This window comes from Cydia amplana, chromosome 18 (assembly GCF_948474715.1).
Source record: "Cydia amplana chromosome 18, ilCydAmpl1.1, whole genome shotgun sequence".
Lineage (NCBI taxonomy): Eukaryota > Metazoa > Arthropoda > Insecta > Lepidoptera > Tortricidae > Cydia > Cydia amplana.
Window position 1 is genome coordinate 15,513,333 of NC_086086.1, and position 20,401 is coordinate 15,533,733.

The following is a 20,401-nucleotide window of genomic DNA, read 5'->3' on the forward strand; positions in this document are numbered from 1 at the left end:
GAACCGATGTAGGAAATTGTTGGTCGATGTGGTGTTGTGCAACTTTTAGACGACATGCATTCTGCTTATAGTAGGATATAGTATTTATACATACATCTGCCCGTGCATACATATACATACATGGACGAATGAATATAGATGCACCTAAGTTACTGCTAACTTTGTTACTTATTGATAACTTTGTTTTCCGCATACTGCTCCTACACTAGCTACTTTAGATTATAAATTATTTTATTAATGTAGGGCATTCAAGGTCTATTAACACATCGCTTATTATTACATTATTTTTGCAAATGACATGATGTGACAGACGGACAGACGGACAGAGTGGTACGGAACCCTAAAACCATAGCTCTTTGATACGATTTATACTGGGTCAACCAAATCTTGTCAGTAAATAGGAACAAAAAAAACTATACTCATCCTTTTCTTTTGGGTGCTAGTACTAGTGTAAGACAAAGATAGTATGATTCTCTCTGTCTATGTCTGAAATCAAACAGACCACATAACTACTAGGTACCTTTCTTTGGGAGTAAGAGTCTTCGTAGAGAAAACAAAACGTAAAGAATGAAGAAGAAATTCTCAAATGTTCCTATTCTTTATTCTCACAATAAAATCGTGTTCCTTGTTGCAGGGCTTCTATCATGGGATTCAAACGAGCACCAGGTGGACCTGGAGGCCGAGCTGGCCACCCTCACGGCGCAGGCACCCGAGGGGGAGGAGGCCAGATACGGTGAGTTCTTCTTCTTATTTTTTTTATACCACATCGGTGGCAAACAAGCACACGGGCCGCCTGATGGTAAGCAGTCACCGTAGCCTATGGACGCCTGCAACTCCAGAGGCGTTACATGCGCGTTGCCGACCTTTTTACCCTCACCCACCCTCGTTGAGCTCTGGCAACCTTACTCACCAGCAGGAACACAACACAAGAGTAGGGTCTAGTGTTATTTGGATGCGGTTTTCTGTAAGGTGGAGGTACTTCCCCAGTTGGGCTCTGTTGGGTTCTTCTCAGCATATTTGCGCCCACTGCTGAACATATGCCTCTTTCATGGATTTCCGTGAGAAGTACGCGGCGGTTCTATGACATGTCGGCCCTGCCGTCTTTTACGGTGAGTTACCACCTTACCTCTTAAGGCTGCCTTTCCACTGAGCCCGAGATGAGAGGCGATGGAGCATTGGTTGTAAAAGAGAAGAAGAGATGAGCTTTTATTTTTTGGCATTTTTATATATTGTGACCTTTTTTGCCATTTTTGTGTTATTTCTACTGAGAATCATGAGCTCTTTCGATCCTAATGGGATAAAAAAATGTCCCACAGTTTACCTCAACCAATGCCGTTGGTTAATTCCCGATTTCCCTCACGTCTCCTCTCATCTCCGTCTCAAAGGCAGCTAAACGTCCACCGTAGCCTATGGATGTTACATGCAACTTGATTCTGACACTTTAAAAACTTGTACACTCCTTTTTTGAAAGTAAGTACATAGGTATCTAGAGAAAACCTAAGGGAAAACTGACAGTTGAAAGAAACAATGGCTCAATGTCAATATGAGGACTCAAATATTTAAATTAAATCAATATCATAATCATTAAACCCTACCAGACACATTAAAATGTGTAATTATTTTACCCGCTAAGCCCAACGTAGGTAATTTAACTTTACACTTTGTAAGAAAATTACGTTTCCACCAGCTTAAAGCTTTTGTCTCCGAGCTTTACGGCGTTTTTACTGCGCTGCAGATTAACCTCTGTTTTAGCATGATACTTTGTTTAACATTATAAAGGTTGCACTGATACCGTTCTTTATTAAGTACCATGAAACATTGTAAGGTGAAGCGGGCGTCTATTTGACAAGCTCTGGCGTAAAAAGTTCCACTGTAAGCTCAATAGATAACTAACATCGAGTTTAGAAGAGAAATATTAACTAACTACAACTCTCATGGTCGAACTTTATTTAGAACAGCCCTAACATGGCCGATTTTTTCGATAAAAAGTGAAAGATATAGTTCCCTATTATTCTGTAGGTATACTTCCTCTAAGTTGTATTTGGGACAGCTTATGCATTGTATTGTCAACATTCTGCGCGCCCACGGAAGCTCCAATTAAATCACGGTTCGATCTTTAATTGTCTCCTGGTATTGAGTGTAGCAATACACATTCCTAATTAAGTATCACTAATGTAATGGACCCTATAATGGACGTGGAACCGGTAATGGGACATAAAACCACAAATCCTCTAAAATAAGTATCTAAAAGTAGTTTATGAACACTGGCAATATTTTACCATAAATAAGAGTCATAGAGCTGTTTAAGTTTGAATTTTTATTAATTTCGGTTACTTTTTAAGAAATTGGCGTCAACCCAAAAGTTGTCGTGTCACCGAAAAATATAACTAGTAAGAATTCTTAACAACTTCGCTAAGAGAGGTGAGTTCATATATTAAATTGTAATTAATTATAACTTGGTGTAAACTAGAATGTGTTTTGTTAATTGCATTTACCATGAAATAAGGTATACAACACACTATTTTGTGTCTCTAGAGATGTATAAAAAATAATGGTATTTTGCCCAATCCCATTATAGGAGCTCTAAAACTGCATACCTCCTATGATGGGATAACTTACAATTTACATAATGATGCTTGCCATGGCGTAATTTCATGTTTAAATAATACAGAAGTAGGTATAATGTAGTTACGAACTATGTCAGGAAGTCTTCTCGGACTTCGGATATAGTATTTTATGCAACCGTTGTTTAAGAGGGGTCAAAAAAGGCGAGTGGCGTGAAGCCGAAAATTGTTAATAAAGACGCCACGAGTATTTTTTGACTCAGTTAAACAACGTTGCATACAATACTTTTTCTACGACCAAGCACTTACTTTGAAATGCAATGAAATAATAATAAGAATAGATGATGATGATTGTTTAATGTCCTAATGTGATAGGTTGTTCAGTGCGTGGGATTCTTAAGGGGAACGAAAATTTTATTATTTTTGTGCCACGACGCACGGTTTAGGAGATACAGCCTTATAAATATATATATATTTTTTTGTTTTTTTAATATTAATTAGGGGTTTCTTACAGAGGAATGAACATTTTATTATTTTTGCGCTACGACGCACGGTTTAGGAGATGTAACCCATAAACATTTTTCTTTCTTTTTTTTTATTTTGTTTTGTTTTTCGTGTTTTTTTAAATATTACTTTGGGGTTTCAAAGGGAAACGAAAATTTGATTATTTTTGCGCTACGACGCACGGTTTAGGAGATACAGTATTATAAAGTTTTGTTTTGTTTTTTTTTATTTTTTTTATATAATATTAATTAGGGGTTTCTTACAGAGGAATGAACATTTTATAATTTTTGCGCTACGACGCACGGTTTAGGAGATACAGCATTATAAAGTTTTTTTTTGTTTTTTATTTATTTCTCTTTTGTGTTTTTTTTTTAATATTAATTAGGAGTTTCTTACAGAGGAATGAACATTTTATTATTTTTGCGCTACGACGCACGGTTTAGGAGATACAGCATTATAATTTTTTTTTTGTTTTTTTTTATTATTTCTCTTTTGTGTTTTTTTTATATTAATTAGGGGCTTCTTACAGAGGAATGAACATTTTAATATTTTTGCGCTACTACGCACGGTTTAGGAGATACAACCCATAAACATTTTTCTTTCTTTTTTATAATTTTTTTTTTGTTTTTCGTGTTTTTTAAATATTACTTACGGGATTCAAAGGGGAACGAAAATTTGATTATTTTTGCGCTACGACGCACGGTTTAGGAGATACAGCCCTATAAAGATGAAAACTGATGATGATGATGATGATGTGACCAAAACATGTCTATGGTTCACTCATCTGGCAGAAATGACAATTAAAATTAGGTTGGCAACAATGTATTCCATACAATATTTTTTAAGTGGTGATTACACGAAGTATCGTAAAAGTGCCAAAAAGATACTGCGTGTATGCACAAATACTTTTTTGGGGAATAGACTAAAGACTTGTCTTGACAACTATAAGAGAGGGGTTTAAAGGTGTGTGCACGACCCTTTAAATGACAAATATAAGTACGGGAGTAGAAAAAATTAATATCGTTTTTACAAAATTTTATTTAACATGCCTGTTAGTTAGTGTGGTTCAAATCTTGGAAGTTGAATTTGAGCCACTTTCGGATTTCCGATCGAGTTGAAATTTTGGATACGTAAGCAAATCGGATGACAATGCAATATTATGATAACATGGACCTGATCTCATGATGGAGACAGGAGGTGGCCATGGGAACTCTGTAATAAATGCAACCTTATTGTGTTTGGGTTTGTTAGAATTGTCTTGATGAGTATTAGTTGGCTGTGAAAAGAAAAATACATTCTTACATAAAAGCTTATACCAAATATGACTAATAACTAGTTTTTTGCCAAAAATTTATTCCCTGTTCCAATATCTTATACTGATAGGGTATGTCCATTATAGGGGGCCCATTACTGGATCCACGTCCATTACCGGGGTACCATTACTGGAGCTTTGGTGTCCATGACTGGAGAAAAAAGGCATAGTTTTAATTTGTAAATTATGTGGAAACTAATTGCAGTATCTTTGATATAACACGCCTGAAACATAAAAGATGGATAGGATTTTCATCTTTAAACACGCTAAGCGGTAGAACTTTTGCCGGTATCAGGGAAATATCACAAATACTCCAAATTTCCTCTTAAATGTCCCATGACTGGTGCTGTTACTATACTGTTTTATTTCAACTCCCAAATAGATTACGAAAATTGATGTAATTTTCGGAAAATTACTTAATTTTTTTGTCCCAAATTGAGATTTCGTGATTACAAAAATAAAACGACAACGAAATAAAAAGCCCAAATACATTATGAAACGTACCTGCGGTGGCAGCATGGTTGCATTTTTATCGCCTGTCACTTCGCACTTACTTACATACTTGTTAGAACGTGAGAGTCATGGTGACAGGCGATAAAAATGCGACCGTGCCACCCGTGCTTAGCCTGCTATAATCTAAAGCCTGTTTAACCTATGTTGAGCCAAATGTTTGATGCCCCAATTCGCAACTCTAATTCCTTCCACCAAAAATGTCCAATGATCTGAAAATGATTGCCTCGAGCCCCGTGCACGTCGTTAGGCCCCCACTGGTCTGGAAAACCGATAAAACGGATCCGATAGGTCATGGATAGGTCACGGATTTGAGAGTCAATATTGAGTGTTGCAGAGTATGTCGTATTATTTTTCCTCTTTTTTTCATAACACCACCACATACATTAAACCATTTATTTACATAACATGGGTACAGTCGCCATCAGATATATCGGAGCGGTCAAGGTGTTCACAATATCTGAACACGCACCCTAACGCCCTGGCAATGGCGTGTTCAGATATTTGTGAGAGCCTTAGCCGCTTCGATATAACTGATGGCGACTGTACCTATGTTTGTACCTATAATTTCATTACTTTACTTACACTGCAAGCTCTAGGTAATCAGTCACATGTGTCGTATGGTTTGGCTGGGGATCAAACGAGACAACACTAAGCAGACTTTGCGATAGATCTATGCCTCTGACCGTTAAGTCTAATATCTGCTTTGAAACAACTTATTTAATACCCATGTACCCTAGTAGAACAATTAGGTAGGTACCCAAGTTAAAATTTAACCGTTTGTTTGGATAAATTTTGCTTCATAAAAACATACATAAATTGCGTAAATGATCATTCTCAGACTAAAAACACATTAAACTGAAATACGCATTTTTTTCCAACATAAATTCACAAATTAGACCCAGATCTTATATCGTAACATCCCCGCAATTTCTGGCAAACCTAATTTACTTAAATGTAATTTACGGTTGTGAATTTAGGTTACGATCTTTCAAGAACTTAAGAAGGTACCTATAAATTATCAAAGTTTATTCAAATAAATTTGTATAATATTATTATCGGAATTTGAGATCTGGGTCAGTCGCTATATGTAACTACAGATACAGTTTTTTTTTCTAAATAGGCCTCAAGTCTGTTACAATTCAATACAACAAAATTTAAAGTGACATCATGAAAAATAGAATTGTAACGTAAAGGGGCCCACTGATTACCAGTCCGCCGGAAGATATCGGCCTGTCAGCTGTTCCGAGCTGTCAACTTTTTGTTCTAACTGACAGGCCGATATCATCCGGCGGACTGTTAATCAGTGGGCCCCTTAACAGGCGAGGAGTGTAAGATTTTTTTTTATTTGGGTCACGAAAAAACTGCTTTTAAATTATTCGATTGGTCCGTTCAAAAATATAAGTTGAGTTGGCTTCGTTATATTATTTTCATTTATTATTTGCTGGAATTAAGATAAAGTTCTCATGTGGGGATTTATAATACGAATTGTACCAGGCTACCAGAAAAGGCGAGACGTTAATACCGGATTACTTTCACCCGTCGAGACGCTCGCAAGAAAATTATCTTCCTAAATATATTCAATTTACCTGTAATCTGGATTTCTTTTTTAGTCTAAAATCTCACTCTACCTAAGTACATTTACGAAATACATAAACTGTAACTTTTCTTATAATATAGACCCCTTTTTTGTATGCAGCAATAACCACGTTAGGTATTAATACCTCGTATCGGGATTTATACCTTTTCTCGGTTTCTTCAAACGCACGTAATCCCATTATCGGATCAGAACGTTATCCGAAATTTAGTTCGGTACGTGGTACAATAATATGCTTTTTGATATTTTTGCCTTCTGCGAAATATTTTCAATCAATATTGCGTTGGAACATTTTACCGATTTGCTTTTATTATCTCTGGCTTGTCTTTATATTTGTATATCATTTTTAGATTAGGTATTATTAATTAATTTTATTTCTAATAGTTGTCAAACACGTAAGATGATATTTCACCCTCATTAGGATGACTTCCAGCCAGCCTATTATGGATAGCTTTATCCACGTGATAAAATAACTGTCACTGTTTAACACCGTGGGAAAGAAAGTGACGGACACCGTTTTATCACGCTGTCACGTAGACAAGAACGACCATCATATCCGTACAGGATGAAAATAATCCTTATACTTATGTGTAAAAGTCGTGAAAGTTTATCAGTAGGTACCTACTATTTGATAATCACGAAAACAATAGGTAGTCAACAAATACAGGTTGAAGTTAATCGAATCTGTGTCAGTACATTTTCTAATTCACTCTTTTACATAATTTAGTAAAATAGAAGCCTTCTAACTGTAATTAACTCCAATATCACATAACGGTCCGTCGGTCCCTCCGTTTCTATTCTCTCACAATGGATTCAGTTCTCCATCGGATATTGGTCCGGAATTCAACGAGTTAAGGGCCATTTTCGTTTGCAGTGGATCTGAATGGTAATGCCAAATGGAGGTCCCTTGTTCATACACTCTTGTTAGTTTGACTTTCAGGCCAATTCGAGATTTAGTTATTCGATCTGTTTCCGATATGATACTGATTTGTCAGTGTTAAAAGTGACGTTTTTGGTTAAAGAAATGTCACCTTTGACACTGACAGATCAGAATAATATCGGAAACAGATCGAATAAATAAAACTGGAATTGGCCTGTTTGAGCAATGAAATCGGTGGAAAATCTGTATATTGTCTGAGTGTGCTGGAGATAGTGGAGAGGATCCTATTTGTTGTTCGTATGAGATTATCTACACTTTATTATCAAAATGCTGTTAGTTCTTGATTGCAAGAAGTCAATATGAAACTGAATGTCAACGGGTAAGTGTGGCTGGCCTTCACATTGGGGCCTGTTTACACGTTGATAAGTTTTTACTATTTGCTGCTTAGGTTTAGTGGCAAATGTATGAACTCGCAATAAACACTAATGAATGTGTAAACAGGCCTAACAAGGCCTGTGAAGGCCAGCCACACTTACCCCGCAGCTACTGCTTTCCTCTTAAGTACATGCATGTAATGTAGGCACCTATATCCCTTTGATGCACATAAACTACAAATAACACAAAACCACAGTAAAATACGTAGGGCATATTGCTTGACATAGCTTCTTTTGTATTGTCAGTATGTTATTAGGGTTCCGTAGCCAAATGGCAAAAAACGGAACCCTTATAGATTCGTCATGTCTGTCTGTCTGTCTGTCTGTCTGTCCGTCCGTATGTCACAGCCACTTTTCTCCGAAACTATAAGAACTATACTGTTGAAACTTGGTAAGTAGATGTATTTTGTAAACCGCATTAAGATTTTCACACAAAAATAGAAAAAAAAAAACAATAAATTTTTGGGGTTCCCCATACTTCGAACTGAAACTCAAAAAATTTTTTTTTATTAATCCCATACGTTTGGGGTATCTATGGATAGGTCTTCAAAAATGATATTGAGGTTTCTAATATCATTTTTTTCTAAACTGAATAGTTTGCGCGAGAGACACTTCCAAAGTGGTATAATGTGTGTCCCCCCCCCCTGTAACTTCTAAAATAAGAGAATGATAAAACTAAAAAAAATATATGATGTACATTACCATGTAAACTTCCACCGAAAATTGGTTTGAACGAGATCTAGTAAGTAGTTTTTTTTTATACGTCATAAATCGCCTAAATACGGAACCCTTCATGGGCGAGTCCGACTCGCACTTGGCCGCTTTTTTCAATAATTAAGTAGGTTCATTTCGACAACAATAATTACTTTTCACTAATGCCCAAAGAACCATGTATAAAAATAAGTGTTACGCGAACAAAGTTTTGTACGGAACACTAAAAACGTGATCAACCTACATTTAAAACTTAAGTAAGTATAATCCATTTTATGTTTACTGTTTTTCCATCCACAACCTAAAAACGAGGGAAGCGAACTAGTCTTGTATATCCCATCCAAAATGAAACTCGCACAATAACCTTTTTGCCAACATAACCCCAAAAACACGATACGCTGTCATCGCCAGATATCTTTCTGCGAAATATTACGGCAAAAAATGGTTGGCAGCATTGGGAACAAAAGAGTTTTTGTTACGAAATCTGGCTTCGCCCGCTGGCAACACTGGCTTAATGCCATTGTTTGGCCAATATACGCGCCAACGTTTTGCTTATGAATACGTAGTTTATATGTTTTTTGCTGTTTAATTCCTATTTACGAGTTCACGGGCAGAGTATTAAAAATCGTTAATAGGATAAAGTATTTTGGATAAAAAAAGTGGAATAAAATTAACAAATTATTGATTTCACCGTATCCCACTGACTGCGCCAAATAAACAAAGATAAAAAAATTATTAATAAATAAAATGCCTGTAGTTTCTTCCTTCTTTTTAATTTGTTTTTATTTCAAGTATATTTTACTTAGTAATTAATGAAAAAAACGAGCAGCTAGACCAATAGGTTTTTTACTCTGCAATTTTTTTTCTTATTATAAATGATAAACTATTACTATAAATCATCAACACTTTTAAACAATTTATCCTTATTCTGTCGCTTACAAAAGCTAGGATTGACCTAGTCGGAGGTATGGAGAATAAATATTTTTCCATTCGATGTATTTTTAAAAGGTTCTAACGAAACACAAAGTGCAAGGCCGTCACATATTGCTGACATGCAAATTCAGGACAAAGTCAGTTTGCAGCCGTATTTTTCGCGCTAAAATATTTTTATTTAGAAACTAACAGCCGGTGTAAAATGGTTATTTTTTGAACGGAATTTAATTAACCCCTTGAGACTCGCGTACGAAATTTATATACATTGTGGAATGTACATTTTATTTTCTGAACTTTATTGATATTATTTCAATTTCCAAAACGAAACAATCGCTTTGGGCCTCAGGAGCCTATGAATGAACATGAGCATGACTTTTAAATAAAAAACAAAGCATTGGTGAAAACTGCTCAAATTACCAAGGACATGATAAAGACAAAACTTGTTAAAGACTACTTGAGCCTACCTTCTTTCTGGTTTTATGTTATATCGAAATATTTTGGCAATGTTCTGGAATTTCGTGAATAATTCCTCCTCATTACCAAAATTTGCAAGCTTTTGGTAATGAGATGAATGAGAATAAAGACTCGCATATCTTTTTAAGCAGGTAACCGAAATAGACCATAGAATCCATTAATCTTGATGTCGACACCCACTTCAATTACTTAGGTAATTTATATGAAACCGAGAGCCTTTCTAGACCTCCGTCAAGACAAACAAAAGAAATAAAGAATAAAAGGTAGGTTCTTATGGTCTGTATTTAGGAATCTTATGTATTGTATTTAGGAAATTTATTTTCATTTTTCAGTATTTTCTTGTTAAATTTTAACACATTTAGCGGGCTCAGCACGGTTCCATTTTTATCGACTATCACTATGCCCGTCACTTTCGCACTTACATACTTGTTAGAACGTGACAGCCATGGTGATAAACGATAAAAATGCGACCGTGCTACTAGGGCAGTGCCGAAAACCCGACTATCGCGTATTTTATGATTTCGTTCCCAGACCGGACGACCCGATAGTTGGGATCGTGGCACTACACCTTTATATGATGAAATTTTTGTGGCCTGGCGCGGATGTCTTGTTTGGCTGGGTGGCAATGAATGTGTTAAGCCTCAGTTTCTAGCTCAGTTCTTTTTATAAAATCAGGGTTTATATCTGCGTATTATGCAACAGTAAGGTAATCGTAATCCCGCGTGATAATAAAATACTTCTCCGTTTTCTTTATTACTTAACTCTTCCTTCCTAAATAAGCTGCTTAACAAAGAATACAAACATCCATCGGTAAAGCTTAAAAAGTAAATAATACCAAGGTATATTATACCTCGAAATGACAATGTGACTTTCCAATTGTATCCGTCAATCCTTATACATACCTTATCCTTACAATTCGATCGGTGTTTACGACTGAATAACGGTTGTCAACAACTAGGTTACATCCAATTGTACATCGAATGGGTTAATTTCAAATGCGACTATGTTCTATGCTTTTGAACCTTTTGAATTTTGATTACTCAAGTTCAAGTTGAAATCCTGAAACGGTTTTTTTTTAATTTGACACAAGCAATACTTTTCTCCCGGAATTCATTCATGTAATGAGAAGTTTTGATTTTAGTACTAAAGTACTGAATGGTAGTTGAGGCAAGGACAAAATACAAATGCATTTATTTCATTACTTTTTTACAGCTGATCTTATTTACAAGGGTTAGATAGGTAGGGTAGGTGATTAGTCCATCATAGGTGTAAAGAGTTTAAGGGCAAGTTTAATAAAAACTACGCGGAGTCACAGGCTAGGTAGACTCTGTTCGGAAAGAGAAGAGTCGTGGAATGTATTGGGCCCCATACATTCCACGACTCTTCTCTTTCCGCACACTCTACTTGTATTTATTCTCGAATAAATTTTATTTTACAAGGAGGTTAGAGTTGCAATCTCCGTGCAAAAGGACAACCGAAGGCCGAAAGAAATGTTACGACAATTGGCGTCGCATTGCGGACTCAATCCATTCTGTATCACCTTGAAACTTTCACCAAGCGTTTGGGTTGATTTAAATAAATGCTTGGAAATTAATGGTGCAGGTATAGCAATGGAAATTGAAGGTGAACTGCCGGTATTGTAAAGTCTATTTTTTTATTCGGTAGACTGAAATGACATTTCATAGCATGAACATAAAAAGTCATTTCATACTATGAAATGTCATTTTAGTCTACCGAATAAAAAAATAGACTTTAGGATACCTGTTTTCGTAAATAAATTATTAACCGATGCATCTTTTGGTAAATATGCCGACATTTATGTAATTAATAAAATTATTATATTTAAAACGGTGAAAGTTGGTATAGCAAAGCATTAGCATTTTATATGCATATAGCATTTTATGGATTATAGCGTGGTTATCGTCGCTTTTTATGTGTATCTGTTATATAATATATAACCGTATATAAATCCCCAGCACGGCATTAGAGTCGCTTGGTAACTTTTCACGTCCAACTTCCGAATTTCGCTCACGCTCGATCGAGCGTCCAAACTTCCGCGTTAGGCGTCTGTCATACAGTGAACGATTAGCGAGAAGTAAGTAGATATATGAAAATGCTGTATGCTATATGTTTAAGATCTTGCCTGTCAAATTTGACATTACCGCGATCCTGGAGATACTCTTGAACGATTTCCACAAGATATTACTTAAAGATCTAATTCACATCTAATAGATATCTAACACGATCTAGCGTAAAAGTGACATTGGTTGCCCGAATTGCGCCGCAAAAGAGAACTAGTTGAAATCTAAACTATAACCATGGACTAACCTATTATATATTATATATTAACCTATAGGTTAGTCCATGACTATAACGTATCTAGAATGGATCTAGTACGTGTCGTCTCTTGTAAATATCTTGAAGTTCGAATACTAATCCAGTGAAATTGTAGAATTTTGTAACGTGGCTCGTGGCTAATATGAAAATGATATAATTATAACTTGCCCTAGTTCCTAAGAGTAGGAAGAAATATAGCATTTCGGGGGTTGGCACGGTACGATCTCGTGGCTACCGGGCCAAATCAGCTTTGTTTGACCTTAGGAACAATATCGTGCCAAGCGGCATCGCCTGAGTCAAAAGTGCATACTCAGTGCACTCACTTAGCCTACGATTTCAATTTCAAAATATCTCGGAAACTATTCAATCTACAGAGATAATTCTATTGTCGTATTGTAGCAAATTTAGTTTACTTTAAAAACGCCCTGAAAAGGTATCATCAAAAACTAATCTTTTAGGGTTGTAATCGCCCAAATCTAAAAGAAAACTGAAATTTTCGCGGTTTCTTTGATTTTTGACAAAGTTACGTTCGGCGCTCGAGGTCGCAAACTTGGATTATTAATTGAGCCAACATCATAAATAAGCCTGCAAAAAATTTTACTCAAGCCGGATTTGACGCAAACGCTAAATGTATAAATTTACTGTATTACTACGGCTAAACGCAATAACTTTTTGTTCTACACACTCAAAAGAACAACTGAACCCAACATTGGGGCTAATATATTCACCAAAGGAGCGAATACAGCCAAATGTAAATAATACACGGTGAAATATGACATTGAAGGGCTCTAGAGGCCTTGGCAATGTACGGAATATATTTCATGTTCAAGGAAAACTTACTGTTACAACTTTTTTACTATTTACTTGGAATAAGGACAGTTTGCGGGTCCGGAATGTTTTATTATCTTTATTTATTTTTGGTCTTAAGTTAGGATATTTTATAATATGGATATAAAAATAAAATACAAAAACACAAAAACAATACAAAATACTTATAAACATATTATAAAAAACCTAACCTAGGGTGCCGCCAGCAGCGGGGCAAGGCCCAAGCTGCCGGTGGTCAGGGCTGCAGAGAGAGGAACCGGCGGACTATCCGCGCCGTGTCCAAGATCACCGCCTTCTGCATCTGACCCTTGATCCAACCACCTAGCGAGAGTCTCTCAAGATGTTGGTCGAGACTCTTCGCTATTAGACCGTTCACTGAAACGACTATCGGGACAATGATCGTCGAATCAACATCCCACATGGCGGTTATCTCGTGAGCCAAGTCTAGGTACTTGTTGGACTTGTCCTTCTCGGCTTTCACGAGATTCTCATCATGGGGGATGGTGATGTCAACGAGCACGGCCCGGCGTTGCGATCGATCTATTATCACAATGTCAGGCTTATTGGCTACAATAGTCCTGTCAGTGATGACAGATCGATCCCAATAGAGCGTGGCACGACCATTCTCGAGAACTGGCGCAGGTGAATACTTGTAGTACGGTACTTCGCGGTCCACAAGGCCGTATAGAAGAGCAAGCTGCTGGTGTATAATCCTGGCTACGAGATTATGTCTGTGCAAGTACTCGCCGTTAGCAAGATGAGAACAACCGGAGATGATATGCCTGAGTGACTCTCAGGGACGACGGCATGCCCGACAAATGTCGACCGTACCGTCCTTCAGGATATATTTCCGATAGTTGTTCGTCATCATTACTTCGTCCGCAATTGCACAGGCAAAACCCTCGGTTTCTCCGAAGAGGTCCCCGAATCGTAACCAGTTCACCGACGCGAGCAGGTCCACATCGGGTCCCGTGAGGGCCTTGTAGAACCGCCCGTGTAGCACCTTACTCTCCCATGCCGCCTTGCGATCCGCAGTACTTAGTACCACAGGTTTGCGCCAGTTCTCGTTTGCCAAGGAGAGCGGCGTGAGGTTCCTGTCTACTGCCACCACATCACGATGCATCCCACAGTCGTTGTTAAGGAAATAATTCCTGAGATTGTACACCTCGCGGTTGTGGAGATCCTTGGCGTTTAGGAAGCCTCGGCCTCCACATTTCCGTGGGATGTACAATCTCATAACTGACGAGCGTGGGTGTAGCATGCGATGCGCGGTGAGCAGTGATCGGACCCTCCGATCCAGGGCATCCAGCTCGGTCTGAGTCCACCTTAGTATGCCAAAGGAGTATGTGAGCAGGGGCATTACCCAGGCGTTGAAGGCGCGCACTTTGTTGCCTCCTGACAAAAGACTGTTAAGGACTTTTGTGAGCCGACTGAAAAAGCGCTCCTTCACCGACCGTCTAATACCCTCGTCCTCAATACCCAACGACTGTGACATACCAAGGTATTTATAGGTTTCTGACTCAGAGATAGATCTGAAAGACATTGTCTCAGAAGGTTGTAAATTTGTTGAATTTACAACCCTCCCCCGCTGTACATGCATAACCGCACATTTATCGACACCAAACTCCATGTTGATGGCACTACTGAAGACGTCGGTGGTTTTCAGTAGCTCCAATAAGTCCCGGCTATTTGGTGCAAATAATTTGAGGTCATCCATGTACAGAAGGTGAGAAATGACTTCACCCCCACTCCGGAGCCGGCAACCTAGTTCCAAATCCTTCAGCAGGGTGCTGAGGGGATTCAAAGCTAGGCAGAACCACAGGGGACTCAGACTGTCGCCCTGAAAGATTCCTCGCTCAATCCTTATAAAATCCTGCGGGCCAGGGCGGTCATCTCCGCCTCCTGGTTGACGAAGGACTGTGGTCCACTGCCTCATACACGCGCTTAGGAAGGCTCTCAAAGCTGCATCAACTTTATAAAGCTCTAAGACCCTCTCCAGCCATGAATGAGGCACCGAATCATAGGCCTTCTTATAGTCAATCCAAGCGACTGAGAGGGCACCCCTGTTCCGCCGGACTTGTTGGCAGATGGTCATGTCTATGAGGAGGAGCTCTTTAGTACCACGGGACCCAACCCTACATCCATTTTGAGCGGAAGCCAGAATATTGTTTGCGACAATGTGCGCGTTGATTTTTGCTCTCAAAATGGATGTAAGGAGCTTGTATAGTGTAGGCAAGCATGTGATGGGTCTGTAGTTCTTCGCTTCCGTGGTACTACCGGACTTATAGAGCAGGAAGGTGACACCAGTTGTTAAGGAAGGTGGGAGAGAACCAAGCTCGAGGGCTTGTTGAAATTGTGCTGCCAAGCGCGAGTGCGAGCATCGGAACCACTTTAGCCAGAAGTTGTGCAATCCATCCGGCCCAGGACTTTTCCAGTTCTGGGCCGTGCGGATGGCACAACTCACGTCATCGGGGCTGATGGTGACTGCCCCCATGGATTCGATGGACTCGCACTCACGCTCGACAACACTCATCCAACCCCCCTCGGTGTGTCCGACAGGCACCGACCAGATGCTACGCCAGAAGTCAGTCATGGCAGTAGCATCCGGTGGCTGCGTGTCGGACGCACGAAGGTTGGTTTCCTCCCACTTTCGGTATACCTTCCTTTGGTCACTTTGAAAACGGCGATTCTGCTGGAATCGATCCACACGCTCTCTGTAGCGGCGAATACGGTTTGCCCATGCATAGACTTTCTGCTTTAGAAAGTCGATGCGCTCTGTGACATTGGCCATGTAGTCGCGGGGCCTGATATCCGTCCCCACGAACGCCTGGTTCACAAAGCGCATTACTCGGGGGCGATTGTTGCCCCCCCTGAAGCAGATCAGCTTTGCGATGAGAGTCCTAAACGAGCTGATACGTCGCTCAATCCGCGTTTGCCATGCAGGGACACCTCCGACGGTCCTAGGTGCACGTTCAGCGTCCGGAAACTTGACTCGAGCAACACGGCACGCCGCGATGGCTCCGCAGTACATGATTGAGTGCGTATCATCTAAATCTTTACTAGTCCGTAAATGTGGCTCTAGTAAAGCGTTTAGGGCTCCCATTAGCGCTAGATTGCGTCTATTCATAGGCAGACGTGGTAATCGGGGTCTAGAGTTGGTTGTGGCACGATACTGCGTAATCGCCTCTTCCAAAGTCCTCCTCAGTTGCTCATTAGCAGTTGTACTCACATTCTGACTCGCGAAATCCCCCTCATCGGTGCAAACATCAACCTGTGGCGCCCCCGGTGCCAGGTCGGGTGCGGGCACCGGATCCGGCGACATGGCGGGCAGATCTCGCACCGAGGTGGAGTCCGCGCGAGCAGAGAGAGCCTCCTGGCGAAGCCGATCAAGTGTCGCGTCATCCAGGCGCTTTAGCCTTTGAATGACGCGCACCTGATCCGATAATCGCTGCTCCGACACGGTGATGGTAGGTTCAAGAGCCTGAAACAGAGGCAGTATTCTTGAACGATAGGCGGATAGCTGTGTTCCCCCCTCTGTAGCCCCATAATAGGCGCGCATGACATTCTCGTTCATTTCTCGAGTCCATCGCATGCGTCGCACTATACCACCGGCAGCGGGAGCCGTGGGCGGGGCAGGATGTCCCGCAGGCCCCAAGCGTGCCGGCAGCGGTGGCCGCCATCGTCGCGCAGGTGGTCGTGGCGGCGGCGGCGGCGGCGGCCCGCTCTCATCACTGGACCCGTCTGTGTCAGGCGCCGTTGCGAACTCGTCGCCTGACGATGGTGTGGACGAGGAACTGGACGAGGCGGGCGGGGGTGGTGGGCGTGCGTTGTTGGTTGACTCCGCTGCACGTCTTTGACTCCTCGTAATCATTGTTTCATACGTTTTTTACCGATTGCTGTAATATTGTGTTGACCGTTTTGTCAAACAAATGTCATGTCCGTGGCGTGTGAATATAATTTGAGTCACACGTATTTATAGTGGATATTTTATGTTTTCACATGTTTTATTGTTATAGGACTCTTGTTATACTACTTGCCTACTCGGTATTAGAAAGGCTTTGTTGGTAAAGGAATGCGCTAAATATGAATGAATAAATAAATTAATAAATGTTATTTTTAGACATAATATAAAATCCATATTTAAGGGGCATTTTTTTAAATGTTGTACATTTTACACCTTTCTTTCAGATTATTACTTTTAAGAGCCAACAGGAGTGGTCATTTCTCCATACAAACGTACGCGACTGTTTCCTCCGTGGGTTTTGAAGCTAGAGCAATAATTTTTCAAACATTGATTAATATTGTCAATATCTGTGTCGGACCGTTTTGCTTTTTTTGATATTTTTGTTTTTTAAGGCGCCAGAGCCACATTTGGTTACGATTGGTTAAGTTTTGGAGGAGGAAACAGTCGAGTACAAAACCTCGATTTTTGAGATTTTTACGTAGGATTTTTCGCCTTGTCCTTATCGCACTAGTTTTAGGAGCCGCTTCCTTTAGCGACACGGATATATTTTCCTAAAATATTTAAATCTCAGCTCCTGTTTCATCTTAATACGGTGGTAATCCTTATAAATAAATATAATTGGTTCAAAAGAGTCATGAAATCAAACGTAAAAAAATGTACGTAGTCTAAACCTTACCATTTATACAGTTAAGCGCCCCTATTTGTACATCCATCCACACCGCAGCTAAATTTTGAGGAGCAACACTGTACTGTGTTCAAAATGATCTTGACGCGACCTTATTGTTAAGAGAATAAGAGCGCGTCAAGGTAATTTTGAACACAACGCCCGCTTAGCAACTACCGCTGCTGACTCTACATGGTAACATTTGGTAACATACCTAGTTACTTACTGTTGCACAGTTGCTCTGCAAAAGTTAACTGCGATGTGGACCTTATGGCCTACAAAATAAAAATTATCAATTCACTAATGCTTATCTTTTGTTAACAGGCGAGCGACTAATCCAATTCGCATCCGAGAACCTCGTGACAGAGATCCTCATCCACCCGCAGATGAACACGCTGATGCAGTGCATGAGGAACCTGCTCAGCAGCTTCACCAGACACCGGCATTTAGTCCACGCCGGATACACCGCCGCGGGGAACGGCTCCTGGATCATGCAGGTACTACACCTTCAGATGAACCAGGAAACATAGTGCTATCTCTGTCACTCGTAGCTATAAGAGCTAGCAGTGCATGAGGAACCTGCTCAGCAGCTTCACCAGACATCGGCATTTAGTCCACGCCGGCTACACCGCCGCGGGGAACGGCTCCTGGATCATACAGGTACTACACCTTCAGATGAACCAGGAGACATAGTGCTATCTCCGTCACTCGTACCTATAAGAGCTAGCAGTGCATGAGGAACCTGCTCAGCAGCTTCACCAGACACCGGCATTTAGTCCACGCCGGCTACACCGCCGCGGGGAACGGCTCCTGGATCATACAGGTACTACACCTTCAGATGAACCAGGAGACATAGTGCTATCTCTGTCACTCGTAGCTATAAAAGCTAGCAGTGCATGAGGAACCTGCTCAGCAGCTTCACCAGACATCGGCATTTAGTCCACGCCGGCTACACCGCCGCGGGGAACGGCTCCTGGATCATGCAGGTACTACACCTTCAGATGAACCAGGAGACATAGTGCTATCTCTGTCACTCGTAGCTATAAGAGCTAGCAGTGCATGAGGAACCTGCTCAGCAGCTTCACCAGACATCGGCATTTAGTCCACGCAGGCTACACCGCCGCGGGGAACGGCTCCTGGATCATACAGGTACTACACCTTCAGATGAACCAGGAGACATAGTGCTATCTCCGTCACTCGTACCTATAAGAGCTAGCAGTGCATGAGGAACCTGCTCAGCAGCTTCACCAGACATCGGCATTTAGTCCACGCCGGCTACACCGCCGCGGGGAACGGCTCCTGGATCATACAGGTACTACACCTTCAGATGAACCAGGAGACATAGTGCTATCTCCGTCACTCGTACCTATAAGAGCTAGCAGTGCATGAGGAACCTGCTCAGCAGCTTCACCAGACACCGGCATTTAGTCCACGCCGGCTACACCGCCGCGGGGAACGGCTCCTGGATCATACAGGTACTACACCTTCAGATGAACCAGGAGACATAGTGCTATCTCTGTCACTCGTAGCTATAAAAGCTAGCAGTGCATGAGGAACCTGCTCAGCAGCTTCACCAGACATCGGCATTTAGTCCACGCCGGCTACACCGCCGCGGGGAACGGCTCCTGGATCATGCAGGTACTACACCTTCAGATGAACCAGGAGACATAGTGCTATCTCTGTCACTCGTAGCTATAAGAGCTAGCAGTGCATGAGGAACCTGCTCAGCAGCTTCACTAGACATCGGCATTTAGTCCACGCCGGCTACACCGCCGCGGGGAACGGCTCCTGGATCATGCAGGTACTACACCTTCAGATGAACCAGGAGACATAGTGCTACCTCTGTCACTCGTACCTATAAGAGCTAGCAGTGCATGAGGAACCTGCTCAGCAGCTTCACCAGACATCGGCATTTAGTCCACGCCGGCTACACCGCCGCGGGGAACGGCTCCTGGATCATGCAGGTACTACACCTTCAGATGAACCAGGACAACACATACAAGCTGATGCGTGGGGGTCTTCAGCGAAGCGCATATAGCACGAGTTCCCAACACATAGTGCTGTCACTCGTACCTATATGCGAGGTTTAACAATTCTAACAATTCTAGTTCAATCTAGTAACTAGTTTAACAATTAGGTTGTGTGGAGATGACCGCAGAACCAAGGAACCTTTCCTTAGAACGGAGTGGATTACGCAATTGAGTTTCTTAAATATTAATCTTTGCTTCTGCCATAATCAATCACGATTTTTTTTATGAAACGATTATATACAATGTAAGATTTAATTGGCGATTACTCCACCGACAAGAGCAAAGCTCTTAAGTTATGATGATGATGATGAAGATTTAAGGTAAAGCTAAAAGTAAAGTTTAACAATATTCCATTGTAAAGTGGCTACTAGGTAAACAAACTTTTTAATAAGTTTTTGGCAAAAATTTCATTTTTGGTACAAATTTTTATCGCTGATTGTACTTTTCTTACGACAGACAACTAATACTCATCGAGACAATTCTAAAAACCCCTAACACAATTAGGTTGCGTTGTGTCATCACAGAGTTCCTATGGCCACCTCCTGTCTCCATCATCAGATCAGCTCGATGGTACCAATATTGCATTGTCACCCGACTTACATGTGTATGCAAAATTTCAGCTCAATTGGAAACCGGGAAGTGGATCCAATTTAAGTTGC

At 40.7% G+C, this 20,401-nt stretch overlaps 2 protein-coding genes and 1 long non-coding RNA gene across 3 annotated transcripts in view; 1 reads left to right on the top strand and 2 right to left on the bottom strand.

The window, feature by feature from the left end:
• The window catches only part of LOC134656629 (microtubule-associated protein futsch), a 204,021-nt gene that overhangs the window by 120,544 nt on the left and 63,076 nt on the right, over positions 1–20,401 (top strand). Inside the window, exons 2-3 of the mRNA XM_063512186.1 lie at positions 635–733; positions 18,037–18,209. Coding sequence (XP_063368256.1) covers positions 635–733; positions 18,037–18,209 — 272 coding nt within the window. The remainder of the gene's footprint in view (positions 1–634; positions 734–18,036; positions 18,210–20,401) is intronic.
• On the bottom strand, positions 767–1,469 carry LOC134656368 (uncharacterized). The gene is made up of 2 exons (XR_010097511.1): positions 1,439–1,469; positions 767–863 (listed from the first exon to the last, which is right to left on the bottom strand). It is a non-coding gene; the product is annotated as an uncharacterized LOC134656368 (long non-coding RNA).
• On the bottom strand, positions 15,634–16,955 carry LOC134656555 (ras and Rab interactor 3-like). Its single transcript, XM_063512115.1, has 2 exons — positions 15,910–16,955; positions 15,634–15,859 (listed from the first exon to the last, which is right to left on the bottom strand). The coding sequence occupies exons 1-2, from the start codon at positions 16,953–16,955 to the stop codon at positions 15,754–15,756; spliced, it is 1,152 nt and encodes a 383-aa protein (XP_063368185.1). The 3' UTR covers positions 15,634–15,753.